The 21,045-nt window shown below is 42.1% G+C and overlaps 1 protein-coding gene across 1 annotated transcript in view; it reads left to right on the top strand.

Annotated features, from left to right (window-relative positions):
• The window catches only part of zgc:162331 (uncharacterized protein LOC793007 homolog), a 41,767-nt gene that overhangs the window by 6,985 nt on the left and 13,737 nt on the right, over nucleotides 1-21,045 (top strand). Inside the window, exon 2 of the mRNA XM_068716980.1 lies at nucleotides 8,512-9,024. Coding sequence (XP_068573081.1) covers nucleotides 8,757-9,024 — 268 coding nt within the window. The 5' untranslated portion in view covers nucleotides 8,512-8,756. The remainder of the gene's footprint in view (nucleotides 1-8,511; nucleotides 9,025-21,045) is intronic.

Below are 21,045 nucleotides of genomic sequence, written 5' to 3'. Positions count from 1 at the left end.
GAGGGCTTTTTCCTTACAAATTAACACATACCTGTAAGGAACACGATTTTTTCCCACCAAAATAACGGCGCGCCTTGTGTTGTGAACAGAATGTAGGACTCTTTGAGGACACTCCAGCAGTTATTTCTTGGAAGGGGTCTTTTACCCGACCCCTGCCTCGCTTCTCTTCTTGTCTCAGCGGGAATCAGAAACAGAAGATCCGACTGGTGCTCACAGAAGAAAAAAACACGCTTTAGCAAATGTAAAATACTTTCAGAAGACATGAGAAACATAAATCCAATCAGTGAAGAGGCTTCAATCTACAGTTCCCCACTGTGCTGCAGTGAGATCCTGAGAGTTGTTTACTATGGGTATGATGATGATGTTGATGTGTTATATGCAGTGCAGATGCACTGACAGTAATGAGGCGACTTAGTTTGGGAGCAGACAGGTCCAGGGAAGAAAGCAGCATGAGCAAAGTATTCTCACTAAAAATATAACTAAGTTTATGAAAACGTTCATGAAGGTGTGCTCGAAAAAACAAAAACAAATCTATTTGGACAGCTAAAAACTATTTGAACTATGTACAATGATGTCGTGGTAAAATTACTAAATGGCTAATTTAAGAAGAATCCCACTGGGAAACAACTGTCAATGATCTTTTAGCTCCTCATCTTACCGTCTCAAAATGATCCAGCCAACTGTACTTGTTAAATCCTGCCCTCTTTTTATGGACCCTCGTTTTGTTTTTTTACAAAGCACAAAACAGCAATTTCTCACCCTAAACTCGTCAAATACGGCAGCTTGGACAGTAGCCCTAAGCTTTAAACTGTGACGCTCTACGTGGCTGTAGTTATGGCAGGAGTAAAGGAGGAAGTCAGGTTAACATAAAACAATAAAGTCTGAGTAGGGAGGAGGTCGCAGTGATGGGTTGGCTCCAAAAGCACAGGTCTTTCACCCAGGAAACCGCTGTATGTGTACCTCGTGAAACCAACGTGAAACCAAAAGGCTCTCTCTAGAGTCAGTGGTTAGTTTGTCCATTCTGGGCTACTGTAGAAACATGTCGGTGCACCATGGCGGACTCTGTGAAGAGGTCCCTCCCTATGTAGGTATGGAGAACTTATTCAAAGCTAACAGAAACACAGTGATTCTTAGTTTCACACAAATCAAATTCTTTTATGAATTTCATATTTCATTTCTGCCAGTAGATCCCCCTATAGCCTACACACTGGACCTTTAAGTTGATGTGGCGAACATGTTAGCAAACTTGTTGACTTGTTATTGAACCGATTAGGAGCAACATTAGCATTCGTTTGGAGTTGTGTTGAAACTAAATGTTCAGACTTTCAAGCTTAGACACAGACTTAATGTATGCAGAGCAGTGTTAAGTACAAATAAGATCAAAGTTTGACTTTCGACAAATTAAATAAACAGAATATTTCATTACAGGCTAGGCTTCCACAAGTGGTTTGGGCTACATACTGATGTCTTTTTGTAAAATATAATCAAAAGTGTCAATGGAATAAACAGTTTTAGAGGCTTCCAGGCACCGCAGAGAATCCTATTTCAGACTGCGGCCCAATCAGAGCTGCTTTTGGCTCATCAGCCCCTGATTCCTTGCAAGAATTCTTCCAGATCGCCATCATTTGAGCTGCTGCCACAGATTAAGCGAACCCTGGTGAGAAAGGGCCGTCTCGTCCTTCACCAACCTCTCGTTGGAGGAAAGCCCCTCTGTCCTGTGTGACCCAGCACTTCCATACTTAGCACTGATTATTGGCTTTATATGCTCAACACACACACACACACACACACACACCCACACACACACAACACACACAGTGTTCAAGTGCATGTTTTTGTATTATATAACAGTATTTAAAGTGCTCTAAGATGGCGCATTAGGGTCAGAGCTGTAGATTGACTCTGCCGCTGTGAGTGTATGACAGACAGATTTCTAGTGTTCAATTCTCTTCAAAATACCGACACTGTACATGCATGTGGCTTTATTCATCATCAAAACAAAGTCAGCGTTTGTTTCCTCCCCAGCTGTCTATTTTATGCAGTGTCGTTGCACATTTTTCCAGACATCAGAACTTTAATTCAGGGGTTTGCAGTAAACAAAATTAGTTGTTAATTGTTCCCAAGGGTTTAAGAGGAGCCTTTATTTATCTATATTATATATCATATTTCTTTTGTATCATTTCCAAACTGCAAAAAAGCTGTTGTTGATATTTTAGCAAATGTGTGCCGCGCAAATACAACAGAAGCAGCGAGGAGTCTGCATTATATTTCAGAATGCAGATATTAAAGATGCTCTTCACAGCGTTTTAGTTTCTTTTAACTCAAACGTTTTGGTTTCGCGGCCCACAGCTTTACTGATTTGGTTCACTCTCACCGCTCTCAACAACCTCGTCTCCAGCCAGGAACATAAATTGTCTTCTGTGATCATTTAACCACCAAGTAAAACGTTTTGGAGAGGTCGTGCCATTTCACATTTTCTGCCCAGCACCAAACAGCTGACAGACCCAGCTAGAGACTTTTAGGAACTAAATAGACAGATATTTTAGAAGTTAGGAGACAAAACACAGCTAATAGGAGAGTCAATATCCAACATCCATTTGCCAGAAACACGACTCTAAATGAATGCTAATGTTGCCCTGTGTTTGTTTTAAATTCTGTGAATAGACAACTGTTTTCTAACACATTTGCAAATCAACTTTAAATCAAGTTACTAAGTCAAGTTTATAACATTTAAATGTATTGTTGTGTTTACAGCGTGGCCAAAAATTCACTAAAAGCTTTCAGCCCGGTCTCACAGAAATAACTACTGTAGCTACGACCACTAAAACAATGCCAATGGAAAGTCAATTAGGATCCTTTTCTGTGATGGACACACAAATGAAAAGCATCCATGTGAATATGAAGCGTTTAGAGCTAGTGACGTAGTTTTAAACAGTGAGGAAGACTACTTATGGTGGACGGGAGAGGAGGTGGAAGGCTCAACAAACACAGGGCTTTCAACCAGTTGTTGTGAAGTGATGAGTTCCATTTTGTCATCACATATGCTGACTAATTTAATTTCTTGGAGAGACTTCTTTGTTGGATAAACAATAAAAAGTACCCGTCTCACATTCCAGTTTGACAAAGAATGGGGTGTGAGTGACGAATGTGAATCCCATCCTTGTCCTTCATATCTGAGGGACTGCTTCCTTAATCCTCATAATCCACTCTAACTGTACTATTGAGCAGTACACATTAACCCACACAGTTCTAGTTTACCGGCCACTTGAAGCACATGCAACACATGCCGACAACTCATTCACACACACTGTCACCATCATACACTGGTGGCAGGCTGCCATAAACGGTGCCAGCCTGCCACCAGGAGCGGTTAGGTGTTCAGGGTGACATCGTTTTGACAATGTAACAGGTGATATTGTAGGCAGAGAGCAAGCTGTACCCAGCATGCTTTTAGCGGTGTTAACAGGGATCCTCTATGAATACTCTACGCCAGATGTCTTCAACAGGGGGTCCACAACCCCTAGGGGTCCAGGGGGTCCGCGAAATGTTTGGCTGATTAGACAATTCTTTTATTTATTTTTTTCCCAAACATGAATCTGTCCATTATTTTAATAGTTCAGTATTGTATGCAAGATAACAGGTATGTTTATGCATGGCAGTGGCACTAATAGTCCATCACTCATTTTCGTTTCCACATTTATGTTTAAAATAAAAACGTCAATATGAATAGCTTGTATGCATGATTATCATACAAGGTATGTTTCTAAATGCCAGTGGCACGGCCACCTTACTCACTGTACCTTGCACATGTTTAAAATAAAAACATGAATACATGAACCTGTGTATTATTTGAATAGCTTAGTATTGAATGCACAATAACAAGGTGGATACATGGCACTAGGCCCAGTTTAATATAAAACACAATTTTATACAATATACTGTATATAGTAGGGGGTCCCTGCTCCATCTCTCTATCAGTTTGGGGGTCCTTGGCATGAAAAACGTTGAAGACCCCTGCTCTACGCAGTATAATGCCTTGGGTCCTCAGCAAACCAACAAGTGTGAAGTCGATTGGATGAACGGTTGTCGAGAAAATCAATCAAAGAAGGCTCCTTCCATTTTAGTTACACGTATAATGCAGAGTAGATGGTAAATGGACTGTACTTGTGTAGCGCTTTTCTAGTCTTTCCCGACCACTCAAAGTGCTTTAACACTAAATGTCATCATCATTTACCAGTTTTTACTATAAGGTTGTCTGCAAAAACATTAAGTATGAATAATATATAGTGTCTTTAATACACCCATTCAAACACTGATGGCAGAGGCTACCATGCTACCTGCCCATCAGGACTAACTAACATTCATACATTGTAGGTGCAGCTACGGGAGCAACTTGGGGTTAAGTGTCTTGCCCAAAGACACATGGACTAGCGGAGCCGGGGTTCGAATCACCGGCCGTCTAATTTAAGGACGACGCTGCTCTACCACTGGGACACAGAGGCTTGTAGAGGCCGATAGTCTGCTCAGTGACGATCTCATTTGTTTGCAATAGTTATACGTATAGCATGTTTCATAATTTATGTGGGTTATGATTTATTGATGATGAAAAATGCTGCAAGTAGCATATTAAGGACACTATATATTATTCATACGTAATGTTTATGCAGACGACCTTAAAGTAAATACTGGTAAATGCCCTCTGATCAAACTGTTGTCAGTCAGTGAAACAAGATGAAGACTCAACATTGACGTTGTATTTAATTAAGCTGCAATGGTGAATACATGTTTCTTCATAGCGGGTGGTGAATTTGGTGTTGAACCGTGACTTTCTCTGCAAGGACTGTCAACTCATCTCTGTTTTCCAGTGCAATAAAGGGAAATTTCTGTATTTTTCAACTGGGATCCTATTTTCCCATGTTTTTGTGTCGAAGTGAGTGAGTAAAAACAGCCACTAAAAGGGCTTGTTTTTTCTACTGACAGGTTGTAATTAAATGTGTCTAACGACATTATGGGAAGGACCCTACAGAGAAATGAAAGGTTTGTTTGTTCTCGTGTCAAAGTCTCAAGGAGAAGTCATGTCGTGAAATCTGAATACCATGCAGCAACAGGTCCCACTCTTCACAGAACCCAAGGGAATGCCACCAGTCTCCTGGGCTTCGTTGCCTTGCACCTGCCTCTCATCTCCGCTCTTCAATATTGTAAAAAAATATGGGGGCCCATCGAATTCAAAGACCTCACCCACATTGTTGCAATTATCTGAATACTCTGCCACGAAATTGAAAATCTTTTAGTTGACACTAAGCTACGCTTCCTCTACTCCAACACAACAAACTCCGCCCGGCCGGTGTTATGTCAAATACTGTTCCCCGGTCGAATGGTGTTTCCCCCCTGTTTGAAGGATACGGCCCCCCTCGTGGTTATGGTTAGGGATGACGGTTGGTTCAGTTTTAAGTAGGGAAAAACACATTAATAGGGAAACCGTATTCGACACAACACCGGCAATCACGTTTCCACAGTGGTCTTCCGGCATCACGTCACCTCACGAGATTTCAGAACAAGACTTCTCCTTGAGTGCGACTCTTTCTAAAATGTTGTCAGACAATCTGAGCCTGTCAGTGGGGAAAAACAAGCTCTTTTTAGTTGACGTAAATGACGGTTTGCTAAGATGTGATTACATTACAGCCCATTTAGCAGCTGCCGTCTCCAGTGCTCTCGCTCAGTACTGGAACAATTTAAAAAAATTGGTGTCCTCATTAGTTAGTTAGACACAAAAACATTGGAAAATAGGGTCCAGGTTGAAAATTGTAGGTACCCTGTAAGTGCATTTCAATTAGGCTAAAACCTGACACCTGAAACCAACCGTCTCCGTTCAAGCCCCACTTTCTGATTCATATGGATAGGACAAGTGTATTTTTACCATAAAAACCTCGCCTAGCGCTAGACTAGACTGACTTGGATCAGTCCTTTGAAGCCTTTCCTGTGTCCACTTTGGCAAAGCCATGTCTGTAAATAATGTAGTTTGTGGCAGCGGAGCCCGCCGCGTCCCCATTTACTGTCCGAACGTTTGATAGATGGCGGTTTTCTCAGACAAAAAGCGTCGGATCTCACTTCATCTGTCTTTCCTCGTCTAATCCCTCTACTGTCTCTCCTCCTCTCTCTGATTGTTGTCCTCCCGCTCTCATGTAATCGCTCTCTACTGCCTGCTCCTCTCTCCTGCTCCTCGCTCTTCAATCGCTCTCCACCTCCGTCTCTTTCTTCTATTTTTGGTCCCAGATGCATCAATTATTCACTTATTCGTATGGACTATTTTGACTAGAGAGCTATCTACAAGAGCCTCCGGGGTCATCATATCACACCTGAGCATCATCCTGTGACACGTACAGCATCACATGAGGATGCACACACACACACACACACACACACACACACAATGCACAAAAGGGAGATAGTGTACACACTCAGATGCAGGGGAAGGTAGACAGGTTCAAAAGTCACGTTTTTTTACCTTGTGGTTGCAAGTGAAGAACACAAGAGATCCATAAATATGTCATGTGTATATGTTGCACGTACATCTTTCAGCACATGATGCAACACACAACCTTCTGATCTGGAGTCAGACACGCTACTATTGCACCACAAGGTCTTAGCACACTAATTTACAGTTGATAGGGGCAAATAGTGAGTTCTTGATAGAGAAATGATTGCTAACGAGCATGGTGGGGAACACATTCCTCCTTCAGTTGAATTCATAATACTGTGTCACCTGCAATACATTAACCTGACACAGGAAGTCCTCATTGGAAAATTTTTGGAAAAGGACAGGGACTTTCAAAAAAACATTCTTGGCAATTGACCAGATGAACCATCTGTCAATCAAACGCTTGCCAAAGCCAGATGGGAGGAGAGCAAAAAAACATCTCTACAGTTTGTTAACAATGATGACTGTGAAGTTTGGCAGCTGAAGTACGGCGGAGTGCAATTGCTTGTCAACCACCAAAGATGGCAACCTGAACAAATTGACTTTACAGATCAGTGTGCAAATAGCAAGTTTAGTGGCCAGATACATACGTGTGTCTGGTGGAGAAACCTAGTGTGTAATGCTACACCAGCAAGAAAATACGAGCATACAAGTCATTCCGTTATCTGTGGTAATTTACAGAATGTCTGACACCACGACATGGACTCAGTTTGACTTTGTTGAGTTTTCAAATGGGAACTACAAACAAGAACCCAATAGTTGTCAACACGTTTACCACAGCTTGCAGCCATAGCCGGTGTTTCGGTTTCAGGAGTGAAACTTGTGTTAAAGGGTGACTCTTGGCCAAGAAGGCAGCTGTTAAAAACAGCATCATAACAAGTAGGTGTCCTCGTGAAAGCCTTCGATCATTCTTAAATACATACTCATCAGTGTTTATTATCTACGCCAACCATGCACGCAAGTTACATCGCGCAACCGTTGAAAGCGGTTGAAAACCGAAACACCCATTGCTCTCAAACAAAATTCTGTCAAACTTGTTGTTGGAACATCGATTCTGACAACCGAACACACAACAACCAGACACTTTGATTCTGTTTTTATTCTGTTTTAATTCAATGTTTAAAGTTTGTTAGATCGTCTGGATTGCTGGGGGCAAAGCGCCGCTTCCGTTGCCAACATGCTCGTGCATAATTTTGATGACATCGGCTGTAAAAGGGTCTATACATGTCCGGTTCTGATAGAACTGATGCAGCAGTTGTCTTTAGGAGCCGCCATTGTTGTTTTGAACAAATTTACATTAGCTCTGGCATAGCCTTTAGCTACTGTGGCTTTCCACCAAGTTCTGCTTGGTTTTCAGTCTGCTTTCCAACCAGTTATACTCTCTATTCAAACTTTATAGTCTGGGCAGCTACAAGCGTTCGATTAGCCTGGTGGCTGAGCTGGGGGGACACAAGCTAACCCCCTATAGTCTGGTCTCCATCGAGCGATCCAGTAGCGAGCATTGATCAGTCTGAATGGTTTCCCGGCAAAAGTCTAAGCGACACCTTCGACCGTCTCCAATCGATGCACTGCAACTGCAGAGTGAAAGGGAAACGTGCTGAGAGGGGCAGAGAGAGGGGAGAGAGCAGCGACCAGGAATACCAGGACTTAAGGCTGCATGAGTTACAGCTCAGCACAGCTCAGCGAATGAGTTACTGTTATGCAAGAGCTCAAGTCAGCCCAGCGGGAGATCAGAGAGGGAGAGAGGGAGCGAAAGAGAGAGAGAGAGAGAGAGAGAGAGAGAGAGAGAGAGAGAGAGAGAGAGAGAGAGAGAGAGAGAGAGAGAGCGAGAGTGAGAGAGAGAGAGAGAGAGGGAGAGGGAGAGAGCAGCGGACCGAGAGAGCAGCAGCGAGAGCACGAGCTGAGGGACAGAGAGGAGAGGGCTGGAGAGGAAACAGCAGCATGTGAAAGCAGATTACAGCTGGATGTACCGTATACACACACACACATGCATACATGCACACTCCTTTACTTCTTCTCCTTCTCTGTCATAGCTTCTCGCAGCACGGCAGCCTCATGAGTGGGAGCGCAGAGGGGGTTTTCCTCTCTCCGCCAAGGGAGTGAGGAGGACAGAGAAGAAGAGAAAAAAGAAGAAGAAGAAGAAGAAGAAGAAGAAGAAGAAGGGGAAAGGAGTGGGAAAAACTTGAAGGGGGAGACAGGAAAAAACAGAGAATGCTGTGAATCCCCTCCTCCTTCCTTCCTCTTGCAGAGCTCTTCTCCTTCTTCATCACCTGACCCCATGTCTCCCAAAGTGGGACCCGTCGCTCGGAGCACAGGCGGCCACCTCTGGATGCTCCTGTGCCTGCTGCTCTGTGCTCTGGTCCTGGCTGGGGGCTCCACACTGAGCCCAGAGGACTCGCAGAGCACCGCTGGCACGTCACCTCCGCCGGAGGACTGGACCGGCACGGCGATCCGGCTGCAGCCAGACCTGCAGACAGAGACCCAGGCACGGACGGAGGCACAGACGGAGGCTCTGCCAACTCAGAGCACCACCAGCAACTATACAGGTTAGTTAGTCCATTTCTTTCTTCCCCCCCCCCCCTGTAATCTTTCTCATCATGTGAGTCTGGGTTTCATAATGATTTCTACTGCAAAACTTATCTTAAAGCTTAAATTCATTGGTTTTAGCTTCTCAAGTGTGAATAGTAGCAGGTTTTCTTCATCTTCTGTGATTGTAAACTGAATGTGGTTTGATTTTGGACCAAAAACACCTTTTCCAATGTGTCAACTTGGGCTCTGGGAAATTACCATGGCCATTTCTTTTTTATATTTAAGCGATTAATCAAAAAATATTGGCAACTTGTTCAATAATAAAAACAATCATTAACCTCTGCAAAAGTTCTCGTCATGGTCACAGACTACATTTTGATTGCCAATACCAAAAATGCTGACTCCATACAGCATATAGATTTAGATATTTACATACTTTATAGTTGACCCTCTAACATCACAGAACCATTGGCATTAAAAAATGGAGATTTACAGAAACTAGACGAGTCCAGGTTCTTGAAACTGTAGCTGTTGATTTTGGTTCCCCTTCTCCTAACCTGAACCCTTAGCCCTAAAGCCAAGTAGCCCCTGTGATACTTAGCCTCAAACTAAACTAAACCTTAACTCCAGAAAGCAATGTGCTCAATCCACTGTGGACACGACCCAGGCTTCTAAGATGTCTTTTGACCAAAATCACATTCTAGCCACAAACATGAAAGTAACTGAAGTGCCTTGAATTTCAGCGTTTGCATGGACTCGGTCAAAGCTGGTTTGCAAGTTTTTTTTTTGCATGAGCCCAAATCCAAGAGACTCCAAAAAAAACCCCTCTAAATTAAATTTTTATTTTTATTTCACGCCATGAAAAGTTTTCCCCGAACGAGTAAAGACTAGTTGATTTTCACCTCGAAACTCACCCAGAAAGTTTGATGCATTCAAGTAAACATTCGCATGCCATAATGTGTGTGTGTGTGTTTGGAGTGTTTGTGCATGAGAATGTGTGTTCCCTTGAACATCTATGAGAGTGGGAAGACTTTTGCAAAGTATTTATATTGTGTTATTATGTCAATATATAAGAATATATAATAATCAAAATACAACAAACTTCAGTGTTTCTACATGTGTGTGCGTTGATGTCCGACACTTTTAGTGTGTGCTTGTCCAGGAATACAGAAGAGTGCATACAAGCAATTATGCACTTTTGTGTGTTTCAGTGTGTGTGTGTGTGTGTGTGTGTGTGTGTGTGTGGCGGCAGGTGATGCAGTTAAAAACAGTTCGTTACGTCCAGGCTGGAGCTGCTCTGCCTGAAGAGAAAGCTGAAGTGCCGCTCGCATGACTTCACCTCCACTGGAGCATGAGCCGCCTTTCTCTTCTCCTCCGCTCCCTCTCTCTCTCTCCCTCGCTTTCTCTCTACCTCGTTTATTTTCCCCAACCGCTGTCTCATATGTTTCTCTTTTTTCCACTAATTGCTCTATCGCGTCGTTTCTTCTGTCACTTTCTCTCATTTCTTCTCCTCTCTGAGTGTCTGTCGCTTCGTCTTTTATGTCCTTCCACACTCTCTCTCTCTCTGTCTCTCTCTCTCTCCACCATTTATTCTTATGTCCCTCGGCCCGCCCCTTCTCTCGCACAGAGCCCATAACCTCACGTGCATGCATAAATAGCACACAGCAGATGACAAAATGCAAACCTCACGTGCCTAATACACACCGCACATAACACACACACACACACACAGACACACACTCATTGGAAATGGGTGCACTCGGCCCAAACGGCACCAATCTTCTTAAAGGTTTAGAGACTAAACAACATAGTTGCTCGTTTCATAACGGCAGCTCTGTGTCCACCAGAGCAGGAATAAGCACTTTATACTTTAATAACACACGCACACACACACACACACACACACACACACACACACCGGTGATCAGCTGGATTGCCACATCGCACCACATGCATGAATTACACCAGAGCAGAGCACTTGTATGTGGGAGTTTCCAAAAAAAATAAAAAATCCCGGAGGTGTGATTAATGTCAACGTTTTCAAAACCAAAGTGTGTGTGTGTGTGTGTGTGTGTGTGTGTGTGTGTGTGTGTGTGTGTGTGTGTGTGTGTGTGTGTGTGAGACCTTATAAACAGCTTATCCCGACCAGCATTAACAGATAAAAGCAGCGCTCTTCATTTTGTTTACTTTTTTCCACCATATTTCTAGCCTCAGGTCTTACATCACAGCGGCAATGCTGCGTTCATGTTTGGTTTAGTTTCAGCCATTTGAGAATAAAACCAGCCTCTGTTGTCATTTACAGGACAAAAATAAATCCAGTTAAATATAGAAGGCGTTTGTACAGTCAGAGCTTTTTGACACAATATTTAGAAAACCAAAAGTGCTGAATGGAGACAGATCTTTCCAGGAAGACTACGTTATATTGTGTTATAGTGATGCTGTCCTGTAAGTTGAGTATGTTGAGTAAATGTAGAGAGGCTTTAAAACCTAGAAAGGCTACATCTTATTATCTTATTATGTTGATTTGTATTAATACAAAGCAGTTCACAAGGCTTGTTCAATGCCATATCACAGAGAGGTCAGAGGTCAACCCTTTTCCCACCAAAGTTAGCATGTATATGTGGGTTTTTTAACTCAGGAAAACCCGCTAAAAATAGTCAAAACGTTACAGTGGTTACTTTTTATATATGTATCTGTTACCTATTCAGTCTCTCTTTTTTCAACCCAGATACTCAAACCAGAGTCTGTGATTGCTGGAACAATGAAAAGACTTTGTTCCTGTCGAATTTTAAATGAAGTGTGTTTTGTGGCAATCAGGGAGGTAAAATCACTATTGCCTGACTGGAGTCTGGTGGCTTTCAGGAGAGCATATTATTACATATTTTTTAAGTTAATAAATTATAACAATTGTCCAATATTCATTATATTTATTCACTTCAACGCACATCACATACCCTCGCGCAGGAAAAGGGGTGAAAATGTATGTGTCCATTTGGGTGTCATGTCTCCATTCTGTCCAATCGAAGCTGGAACCAATACATATCATTGATTGTCATTTGTCCGCTGGTATGATTGTGAATTGTAACCTTTCCCACTAAAGACAAAAGCCAGATGTTTGGGGCGTTGGTGGGTGTCTGCAGAGACGACACGACCTGAAAGTGTCCTCCGTGCCCAGACCTGCTCCCTGTTTTGTTTTTTTAAATCGATAAAACTGGTGAAACAGACGCGTGAAGGTTTAGCCCACAGAGCCTTGGAGCACTGGATCAAACGAGAGCTTTCAGACTCCATCAATACAAGCTGTGACTCATTATGCAGGTCGTCCAGGAATCCTCGCCGCCGGCCGTTCTTGGAAGTAAATTGAACAGAGTTCTGCTATTGATTAGCTCATCCTCAGGTGCTCCTCCGTTCACATCAGACTGCATTTACACACTTTAAACCTGTGAGGTTTATATCTGTGGGTCTCTTTTCCTCTTTGTTTTCCTTACCTCTATGGAATGGGAAAAGTATTTTCATAGCTTCTAAATCTTCGGTTTTGTGTTATGTCCATGTAAATGTATTATTACAGTAATCACCCATTTTGATCCATCTTGCTCTGTCATATCTCACACTATCCAACAGCTTTCATGCAGTATTTACCATAATATCACTTTATACAAAACTTACAATGTAGCCTAAATAAAGTTCAGTGCAGAAAAAGCCATTAGATAAAGCACAGTCAAAAAAAGCAGTCCACACACACAGCCCTCATGCAGTGTATGTATCCATCCCATAAAATACACTATAAACAACATAAAATAAAGCTCTACAGCGATGCCCGCGGCCGACTGAGACTGTACTGAGGCACAGCAGTGCTTTGTGCAAAAAGCTAACGTCAGCATGCTAACATGCTTACGACAACGTGCTAATGTGTAGTATATATAATGTGTACCATCATAATTGACTGTGTTAGCATGCTAACATGTTCACAACAACCTGCTAATGTGTAGTAGATATCATGTTTAACATCTTAATTACCTGTGTTAGCATGCTAACATATACTAATTAGCAATAATCTGATAGGACTGCAGCTAGTTTTGCAAAAATTGGTCATAAACAAAAGTATTGGCTGATATTTTGACCTCATGGTGGTGCCAGACACAAAGTCACAGGAACGCCAGAGTTATTACAATTGATCAAGTGAACTCAAGTGAACTCTCTTGTGGTCCAAAAAGCCATCAAGCCACCTGGTTGCAGACCGAGTTGGCGATAAGAGCGAGAAGCTGCAGCGGGGCAGTCGGCCAGGTCGACCTCCCGTTGAGGACCTGGCAGGCTGCTGATGAGCGGCGGTTATTTCTGCCTTAGAAAAGCTGTAAGCCTTTACGGTAACACGGTAACACAACCTATTAACCTGGACAGAGTGTGTGAGATTTAGTGTTAGTGTTAGTCCCTAAATGAGGCCTGTATCAGTTACTTAGCAGGCAGTCTGCCTTTTGATCTGGCCAGGCAGGAGTTTACAGTGGATCTCGTCCCTGGTATTGTTTTATTCGGTTATATGACTTAAACTTTTGTTGTCCAAAAATACTTACTATACAGACTAATTGCATAGTTTTCTGACACAGTCCTTGGTGTCTGAGGGAATGAGCCCCCCTCTGCTCTATTCATATTCCTTCCAAAAGGAAGCACTGGAGAATAAAGCAAGTGCAATGGTGTGCAACTAAGCGGTTGTTGTTGTGGTCCGTCCAAGAATCCAGCTTCTTGGACAAAAGCAAATACCAATGTCCAGTTCTGGATACAGCATCTACCTCCCGATGACAATAAGCTGCTTATTCTTCCCTCTAAGTCTCTTCAGAAAAGATCGTCAGCCAAAAGTCTAAAAAGTAAATTTGAAATGTTACAATGCCTTTAATCTGATTAACTGTCAGGCAAAGCCAATTACCTTTGTCTATGCCAGGCTATTTCTAGTGCAAGAAATCTCGTTAATGACACGTCAACATCCAAGAGTACAGATGCATAGACTCACTGGTAGCAGGTGCAGTCCAGTCTATTTGAGGTGTTTTTGTTTTTTTCAGGACTGCATTGGAAGCCATGCTAGAAATCGGATTCACATATTAGCAGTGCAAATACAGAAGAACCAAATTAGTGTAGTGCCACACGAAACATTCACTTATGATCGATTCTTCTCAAAGCAGGAGATAAACGTCTGGATTCCTGCAAACACCCATGATCCACAAGCAGACTTTCTATGGGGACACATGCTGTACGTAAAAGGGCACACACACACACACACACACATGCAGGGTTAGGGGTATTTCTGTCAGCGACACACACTATCATCACTCCAGAGCCCTACAAGCTTGGCGAGCTTTAGACAAAGAGTTCCTTCTGTCTCCTGCATGTCAATCTAATATGGTTGCTGGCAGTGACTCAACTTCATTATTACCTTCCCACGGCTTACAACTAGCGCCGCTCGCTCGCCAAGCAAAGTCACAGAGGGCTCGAGAGTCTGAAATTAGCCCTCTCTGTGCCTCGATGGTTGAAGCTGAATGGAAACAACTAAAAGGTGGGCGGTATGAGAGTGAAGAGGCGGCGAGGACAAACACATCACGTCTTTAAAGTCACATCAAATCAAAAGCTACACCTTATTCATAAAATCAGTTTGGCATTTTGGGAAATATACTTCTTTTCTTTATTGCCGATACTGCTCTCACGTGTTTACATTAGAAATGTAGCTGGAGCCATCAGCTGGTTAGCTTTGCTTAGCTGAATAGCTAAATATTAAGCGTAGAAATACGAGTGTTATTGATCTTCACATCTAACTCTCGGCAAGAATGTGACTAACCTTATTTTCCAAAATGTCAAACTGTTAAAATAATCACAAGTGGCCCTTGACTGAAACTTTACCTCAGGTGAAAGAGAAGTAGTGAAAAGAAAACTAGTGCCAGTGCTCATTCCAATAATCCTGAATTACTGTATTGAATATAAATATCCCAAAAGCAAGAAGAAATTGGCATCAGATCCTCTTGCACCATAATTTCAGATTTCGTCATTCATCTTTTAAGTTTGTCCATTTCCAATTACTTGCCGTGTGTGTACGTCTCTTTTGATTTAATTTCCTACATTTCCAGGATGGCAGAATGGGTTTCAGTTGGCTTATTCCATTTGAAACAAGTTGACAGCCACTATGGTTGAACACGCAAGAAAAGGAAAGTACAATTGAAGATCTTTCGTCTCTTTGTCATGTAACTTTGATGAAGGGTTTTATCTTAACTGTGCCATTCTTTCTGTGCAAACAATTGCAGTCTTTGTTTTAAAGGTGTCTGTTGAGCTCCAGGCTCAGTCAAGTCTGTTCGGCACGTATAGGTTTTGAGACCAGTGACACCTTTTCTGGCATGCCATTAATGTCTGTAGTTCAAAATCAGCCCTACTGTCCCTGCTCTGTTTAACTGGAGAGGTTATCCTCAGTCAGATTCAGCGAAAGTTGCTGGTTAAAGGTTTTCTATACGATATTCAGAGCATTAACAAACAGTAGCATCAGACAGCTATTTGCTATGTAAAGATATAGTGGAGTAATGTCTCCCTATGCAAAAGCGTAGCTCTGTCAGCACTGTTGTCCTCATTTGCGCTGTTAGCTTCTAGCCGCCCGCTCAGCCATCTCCATTACCTTTTAGCTTTTGCTTCCGGTTTCTTAATAAAGTCTCATCCAAAAAATAATCGCTCAAAGTGTTTACTGTACAAATGTTTTTCATTTAATTTCACTCAACTAGCATTTGGCACTCACTGGACATAAGCACTAAAGCATGGCTGAAGCAAACATGCACATGTGTTTGCGTAGGAACACACACCATACGCAGGCAAAGCGAGAGCCAGGGGGATTAGGTAATCAGTTGTGATACCGCGCATCAGTGAGGTGCCACAGAAATAGATACACTGATGGAGAGGGCAGAGCAAGGCATGATGTCTATTTGAGGTTAGTTCAGATAGAGCTGGAGCAGCCGGAGCAGAGGGACCAAAAAACACTCAAGAAGAAGAATCAGACAGGAACATGAGGATGAACGAGATGAAGCTAGTCAGCCGTCAGCCAGGAATGCCGTCTTTCATTAACTTCAACTCAGACTTTTAGCGTTTGGTAGTCTGACTCAGAAGAAACTCATTCATTTTTTTGCCTGGATAATTTGTTTATCCAGGTAAAACTGACCAAGCATGGAGGAGGGAGGGACTCTCATTCAGTCTCTGTAGCTAAGGTCTAACTTCAAGGGCTTGTTACAAGGCGTGCCACTCACCAGTACGAGTGTACTTTGTCTCCTTTGACAGACATGAGTGTTCACCAGGTAGGGAGTGTCAAAAGATGCAATGAAGTTGCATTATGGGAAGTGTAGGATCCAGTGTAGCTTGACCCCTACTAGGGCCAGGACTCAGGATATCTCAGCCTCTGCTTTATGCACAGATTTGAACGATTATGTCTCACCTGACCTATGACTGTTCGCTCATTCTGTGCATGTGAATGGTTGTGTGTTTGAATCTTTAATGCAGAAAGCCTAATCTTTATTTAATCACAAACTATTCTGAGTGCTTCCCTGACAGAGACAAGTGGGGAGGGTTTTAGAGAAGAATACAGCAGAGTGGATGTTTGGTTGTCTGTGTCGGGTTGCCAGGTTTGGGAGTCCAGAAGTGTATTAGCACCCTGCTGGCGGCTGAACACTTTCATTGGCAACCCACAGTTTCCACGATGACAGAGAAGCTTTTCTGAATGGGAACCGAACTGACGGGAAAGAGCAAACAGAGGGCAGAGTCAACACACACACTCACACACACAGCTAACGAAAGCCCTCCCTCTTTGTCAAACACAAACTACCTGGACATAAGTGCACGAGTTCCATGCTTAGGAGCTGATGCCAGTCACACACACACACAAACACACACACACACACACACACACACACACACACACACACACACACACACACACACACACAACTTTACTTTCAGCCAAACTGAAGTGAAGAAATAATCAACAACCCAAAACCAACACACACTTTTTTCAGGCATTAATACCAGCTTTTATTGATGCTGGGCTCTACTGGGGGAGTTCTGTTTGTTCACTCCACACTGGCGTCATTGTTCTTCTCTGTGTACTATAGCATGTCGACGGGCAGGGGAGGTGGGTGTTACTTCAATGTCTCTGGGTTTGAAGGATGGCAAAACTTCCTGCTTCAGGGTAGCAACAGCCAGTGAAAAAAAACACCTCAACTAGAATCTTAAAACACACACTGTCACGTAATATGTTCAATATTTTATCTGCCTTTATAGAGGTAAAGGCTTTTTCTTTGGCAGGCGAGTGTGTGTGTGTGTGTGTGTGTGTGTGTGTGTGTGTGTGTGTGTGTGTGTGTGTGTGTGTGTGTGATGAAGCTTAGGAGGTGTATTCTAGATTTAACCCTTGCGGTAAGTTTCCAGAACACATGTACATAAGACTCAATATGATAATTTCTCTAAAATCGCATTGTGATGAAATCATATATTGAGATATACAATTATGTCATCTAATTTATTAATAATGATAATAACAAGCACAAAAAACTGAAAATGTATAATAATTCCGCTCATGGGAATACCCCAGTGTAGTTAAATCAAACAACTCTCTTAATGTGTTTACTCTGTGTATGTGTGCATGCATGTAAACTTAGTCAGTGTAAAGTTTGAAAATATTCATTTTTTTTCTCAATAATTTCACTTGAAAACTTTGCAAGTTCTTAATAAAATGAGAAAATACTCATTTGTTATTTAATTCAGAGTATGCATACAAAAATAGGCTTTACCCTGTGGTTATTTCATATAGACTATATTGTGCTGTATTGTGGTATAAGCCTTTATCAAGATATGAAATGACCTATATCAAGATTAAAGATGTTAGCCATATTGCCCAGCAATGACCACACATTAGCTAATGTGGTAATGATGTTTGAACAAGAGTTTGTTGGCTAGCTATGATATGCTGTAATACAAACACAAAATTATTTGTTTGGTGGGTGAGAGAATTACCACCCACCTGTGCAGTTCCCCTCAAGTCTATTCAGCGTTTTAGCGTCTTTTAGTTTGTTGTTTTGGCACCACAGCATGCAACGTTATTGTTTTGGTGCGCTAGCACAAATCAATTTGTAGCCGCAGCACACAACTGATTTTTTTTTAAATCGATCCAATAAACTCACAGCTGCCAAGCACCACACAGCAGACAGACAAAGTTATCGGCTAGCTGGTGAACATAGTTGAGCATTTAGCCATTAAGGAGCCAGATATTATTACACAGAGGCCAAAGCAGAGATAAAAGGACAGTGATTATTGGATTTTAGGCAACAAGTAATGCTGATGTTGCTCCATGTCTGCTGGATATATACACAAACTGCTTCAAATTTGCTTGGGAAGAGTGCACTTCTAACGTCAGTTTGCAGGCCTGATAGCTAATAAGCTGCTCAGCTGCAGCATGCAAACTTACCTGCAGACATCACTTGGGTGTGGCCCCTAAGCTTCAACAACACCAACAAAACAACATCACGTCACGCAGCCTACAGCACACGTTTGTTTGCTTTGTCTCTCACTCTCCATGGTGTAACACCTGCTCTCTGGAAGCCTGCCAGCTGTCAATCAAACACAGACACGCCCATGCGGCTAGCTGAGAGGAAGTGCAGCATTTCTGTTATTTCCTCAAATGATGATATCCATCCATCCATCCATTATCCGCAAATGCTTATCCTATTCAGGGTCTCAAATGATCATATATTTCATATTTCATAGTAGATCAATAAATGAAAGCTCCTGCTACTGAAATGAGGTCTGATAAACTCACCAGATGAATCTCAGATGATAATTAAAGCCACCTCATTTTAATTAAACAATATTATATCGCTTTTATTCAAATGCAAATGTCCCTCCCTAGATTTGCATCCGTCAAACACAAATGACAGGATTATATTATTTTCACACAGCGACCGTTTTGTTGAGCTGAAAACAAAGAACAGATTTTTGGCTTCGGCAAATAAGATAAATTCACACGTCTATGTCCAATCTTCATTAAAAGTCACATTTTATTTGTCCAACTTTTCTTTGACCAGTGTTGATAATGTCATTATCTTATGTCTGAGTATAGTATATAACACTATATTCAGTTTTTATAAATCTACATGTGAGCAGAAGGTGATACGTTAATGATGTCATTGTAATATGATTACGCAGATGTTTTGAATGGAATCTTACACCGCTATTGGCCACTAGAACACTTACCTTTCTCTCGCTTTTTGCTTAAAAGTAGTGGCCACTCACACACACACACACACACATACACACACACACACACACACACACAGTAATAGCATCAGTAAAAGGTAGCCTATTTTGGTTGAAACAGAATGGCTTTTAGTTTCCCCTTTAAAAACAGAGTCAGCTTGTCCTTGTTTCCCTGTACTATACCCATTACGCACGTGTCTGATATGTGTGCCTTGATGTGTATATATGTATGTGTGTGTGTGTGTGTGTGTGTGTGTGTGTGTGTGTCGGGGAGGGGATGTTGTCATCTTCACACAGGATCACGGGATCCTCTCCTTCTCTCTCTCTACCGTTGCAGAAATCCTCCCATCTGTCGTTTCTAATCAGCAGAGAGCAGCTTGCATGTTCACAGGGTCTTACAGTGGGATGACATCTCTCTCTCACACAAACTCACTCACACACACACACACACACACACACACACACACACAGAGATTACACTAATACTGACACAGCAAAGCAAACTGCAGCATCACATGCCCTAGCCATTACTCATTAAAACGTCACCCTGCTTTAATTTTCTTTCTCTGTTAATTTCTTGTCAAAGCAAGAGCTTTTCTTAAAGCTGTGCTAATTAATCATGATTTTTATAATAAAAAAATACCACGTCTAATGCAAAAGCTGTCTCTCTTGACAGCCGTCGAAAGCTGTCTCTCTCGATGAAACCCACAGAGATTTATCACCCAGCTCTGCAGTTCTTTGCATGTTGTAGCGTCTTTCAGCTCATGGTTTTGATTTTGCAACCCCAGTTTTAGTTAAGTCTCTCATCGCCACAGCAGGCAGCTGCTTTAAGCAAAGAAAAGCTCTGATAACCCCTTGTGCGCCACCTGCCCAGCCAACAAATAGCGCACACACAGAGTTAGCAACCAGCTGGTGAACATAGTGCAGCACTTAGTAGCTTTAGAGTAAGATACTTCCCTCAGGAGTTGGTGGAGACCAAAACAGAGCTCAAAGGAGTTATGTCGTGGAAAAAAATCCTGTACCCGCTTTGCGTGAGTCTTTTGCTGCTGAAATAAAGAATACCAAAGACCAGAGGTTCCCTTCTGTATATTTATTTTCTGCGCAGAAAAGGTTCAATCATCACATCAGAATGCGTACAGTCTCAGTGAGGAAGCACCTCGAAAAAAATGAACAAGTTCAACAAAGTTCAGAGCAGAAGTACTTATGCATGCATACAATATACTAATATACTCAATAGAAATATATACTAAGTAGAAACATATACTAATATACTCAATAGAAATGTATACTAAGTAAAAACATATACTAATATATATACTACGTAAAAAATACCATTACATTCCTCCTCTTGATCATAATACATTAGATCACCACAATAGTATATATATATATTACACTAGAGATGAGAACATCAGTCAATAACGATTTTAGTTACACACATTACTAATCCTAGCGTAGGAAAATGCTGTTTAGCTGTTTTTGTGTGGTGTAAGCACCACTGTAGTAAATGCAAGCCTGTGGAGGAAACAACATATTTACACATTCGTCTCGTCGTCGTTGCTGGAGTCGGACAAGGATGAGTCTGTGTCGTAGTTGGGAAAAATGTCTAATAGCGCAGTTGTCTGATTAGAGTGCCTGGGGAGATGCAGGACAAATTGATGGGACACTGATTTGTCGATGGCTCGCACTACGAGGCCGCGAATACAGGGGATAATACAGCATCCGCAGAGTGCCAGTAAGGAGATAGCCGCAATTAGGGCGGATACGACAGAGATGGCCAGGGT

This window comes from Cebidichthys violaceus, unplaced genomic scaffold, assembly GCF_023349555.1.
Source record: "Cebidichthys violaceus isolate CVI_PGR_0920_01 unplaced genomic scaffold, fCebVio1.0.p SCAF_21, whole genome shotgun sequence".
NCBI classification, from domain to species: Eukaryota; Metazoa; Chordata; class Actinopteri; order Perciformes; family Stichaeidae; genus Cebidichthys; species Cebidichthys violaceus.
Note: the sequence above shows the minus strand (reverse complement) of the source record. Positions and strands in the feature narration are given on the sequence as shown.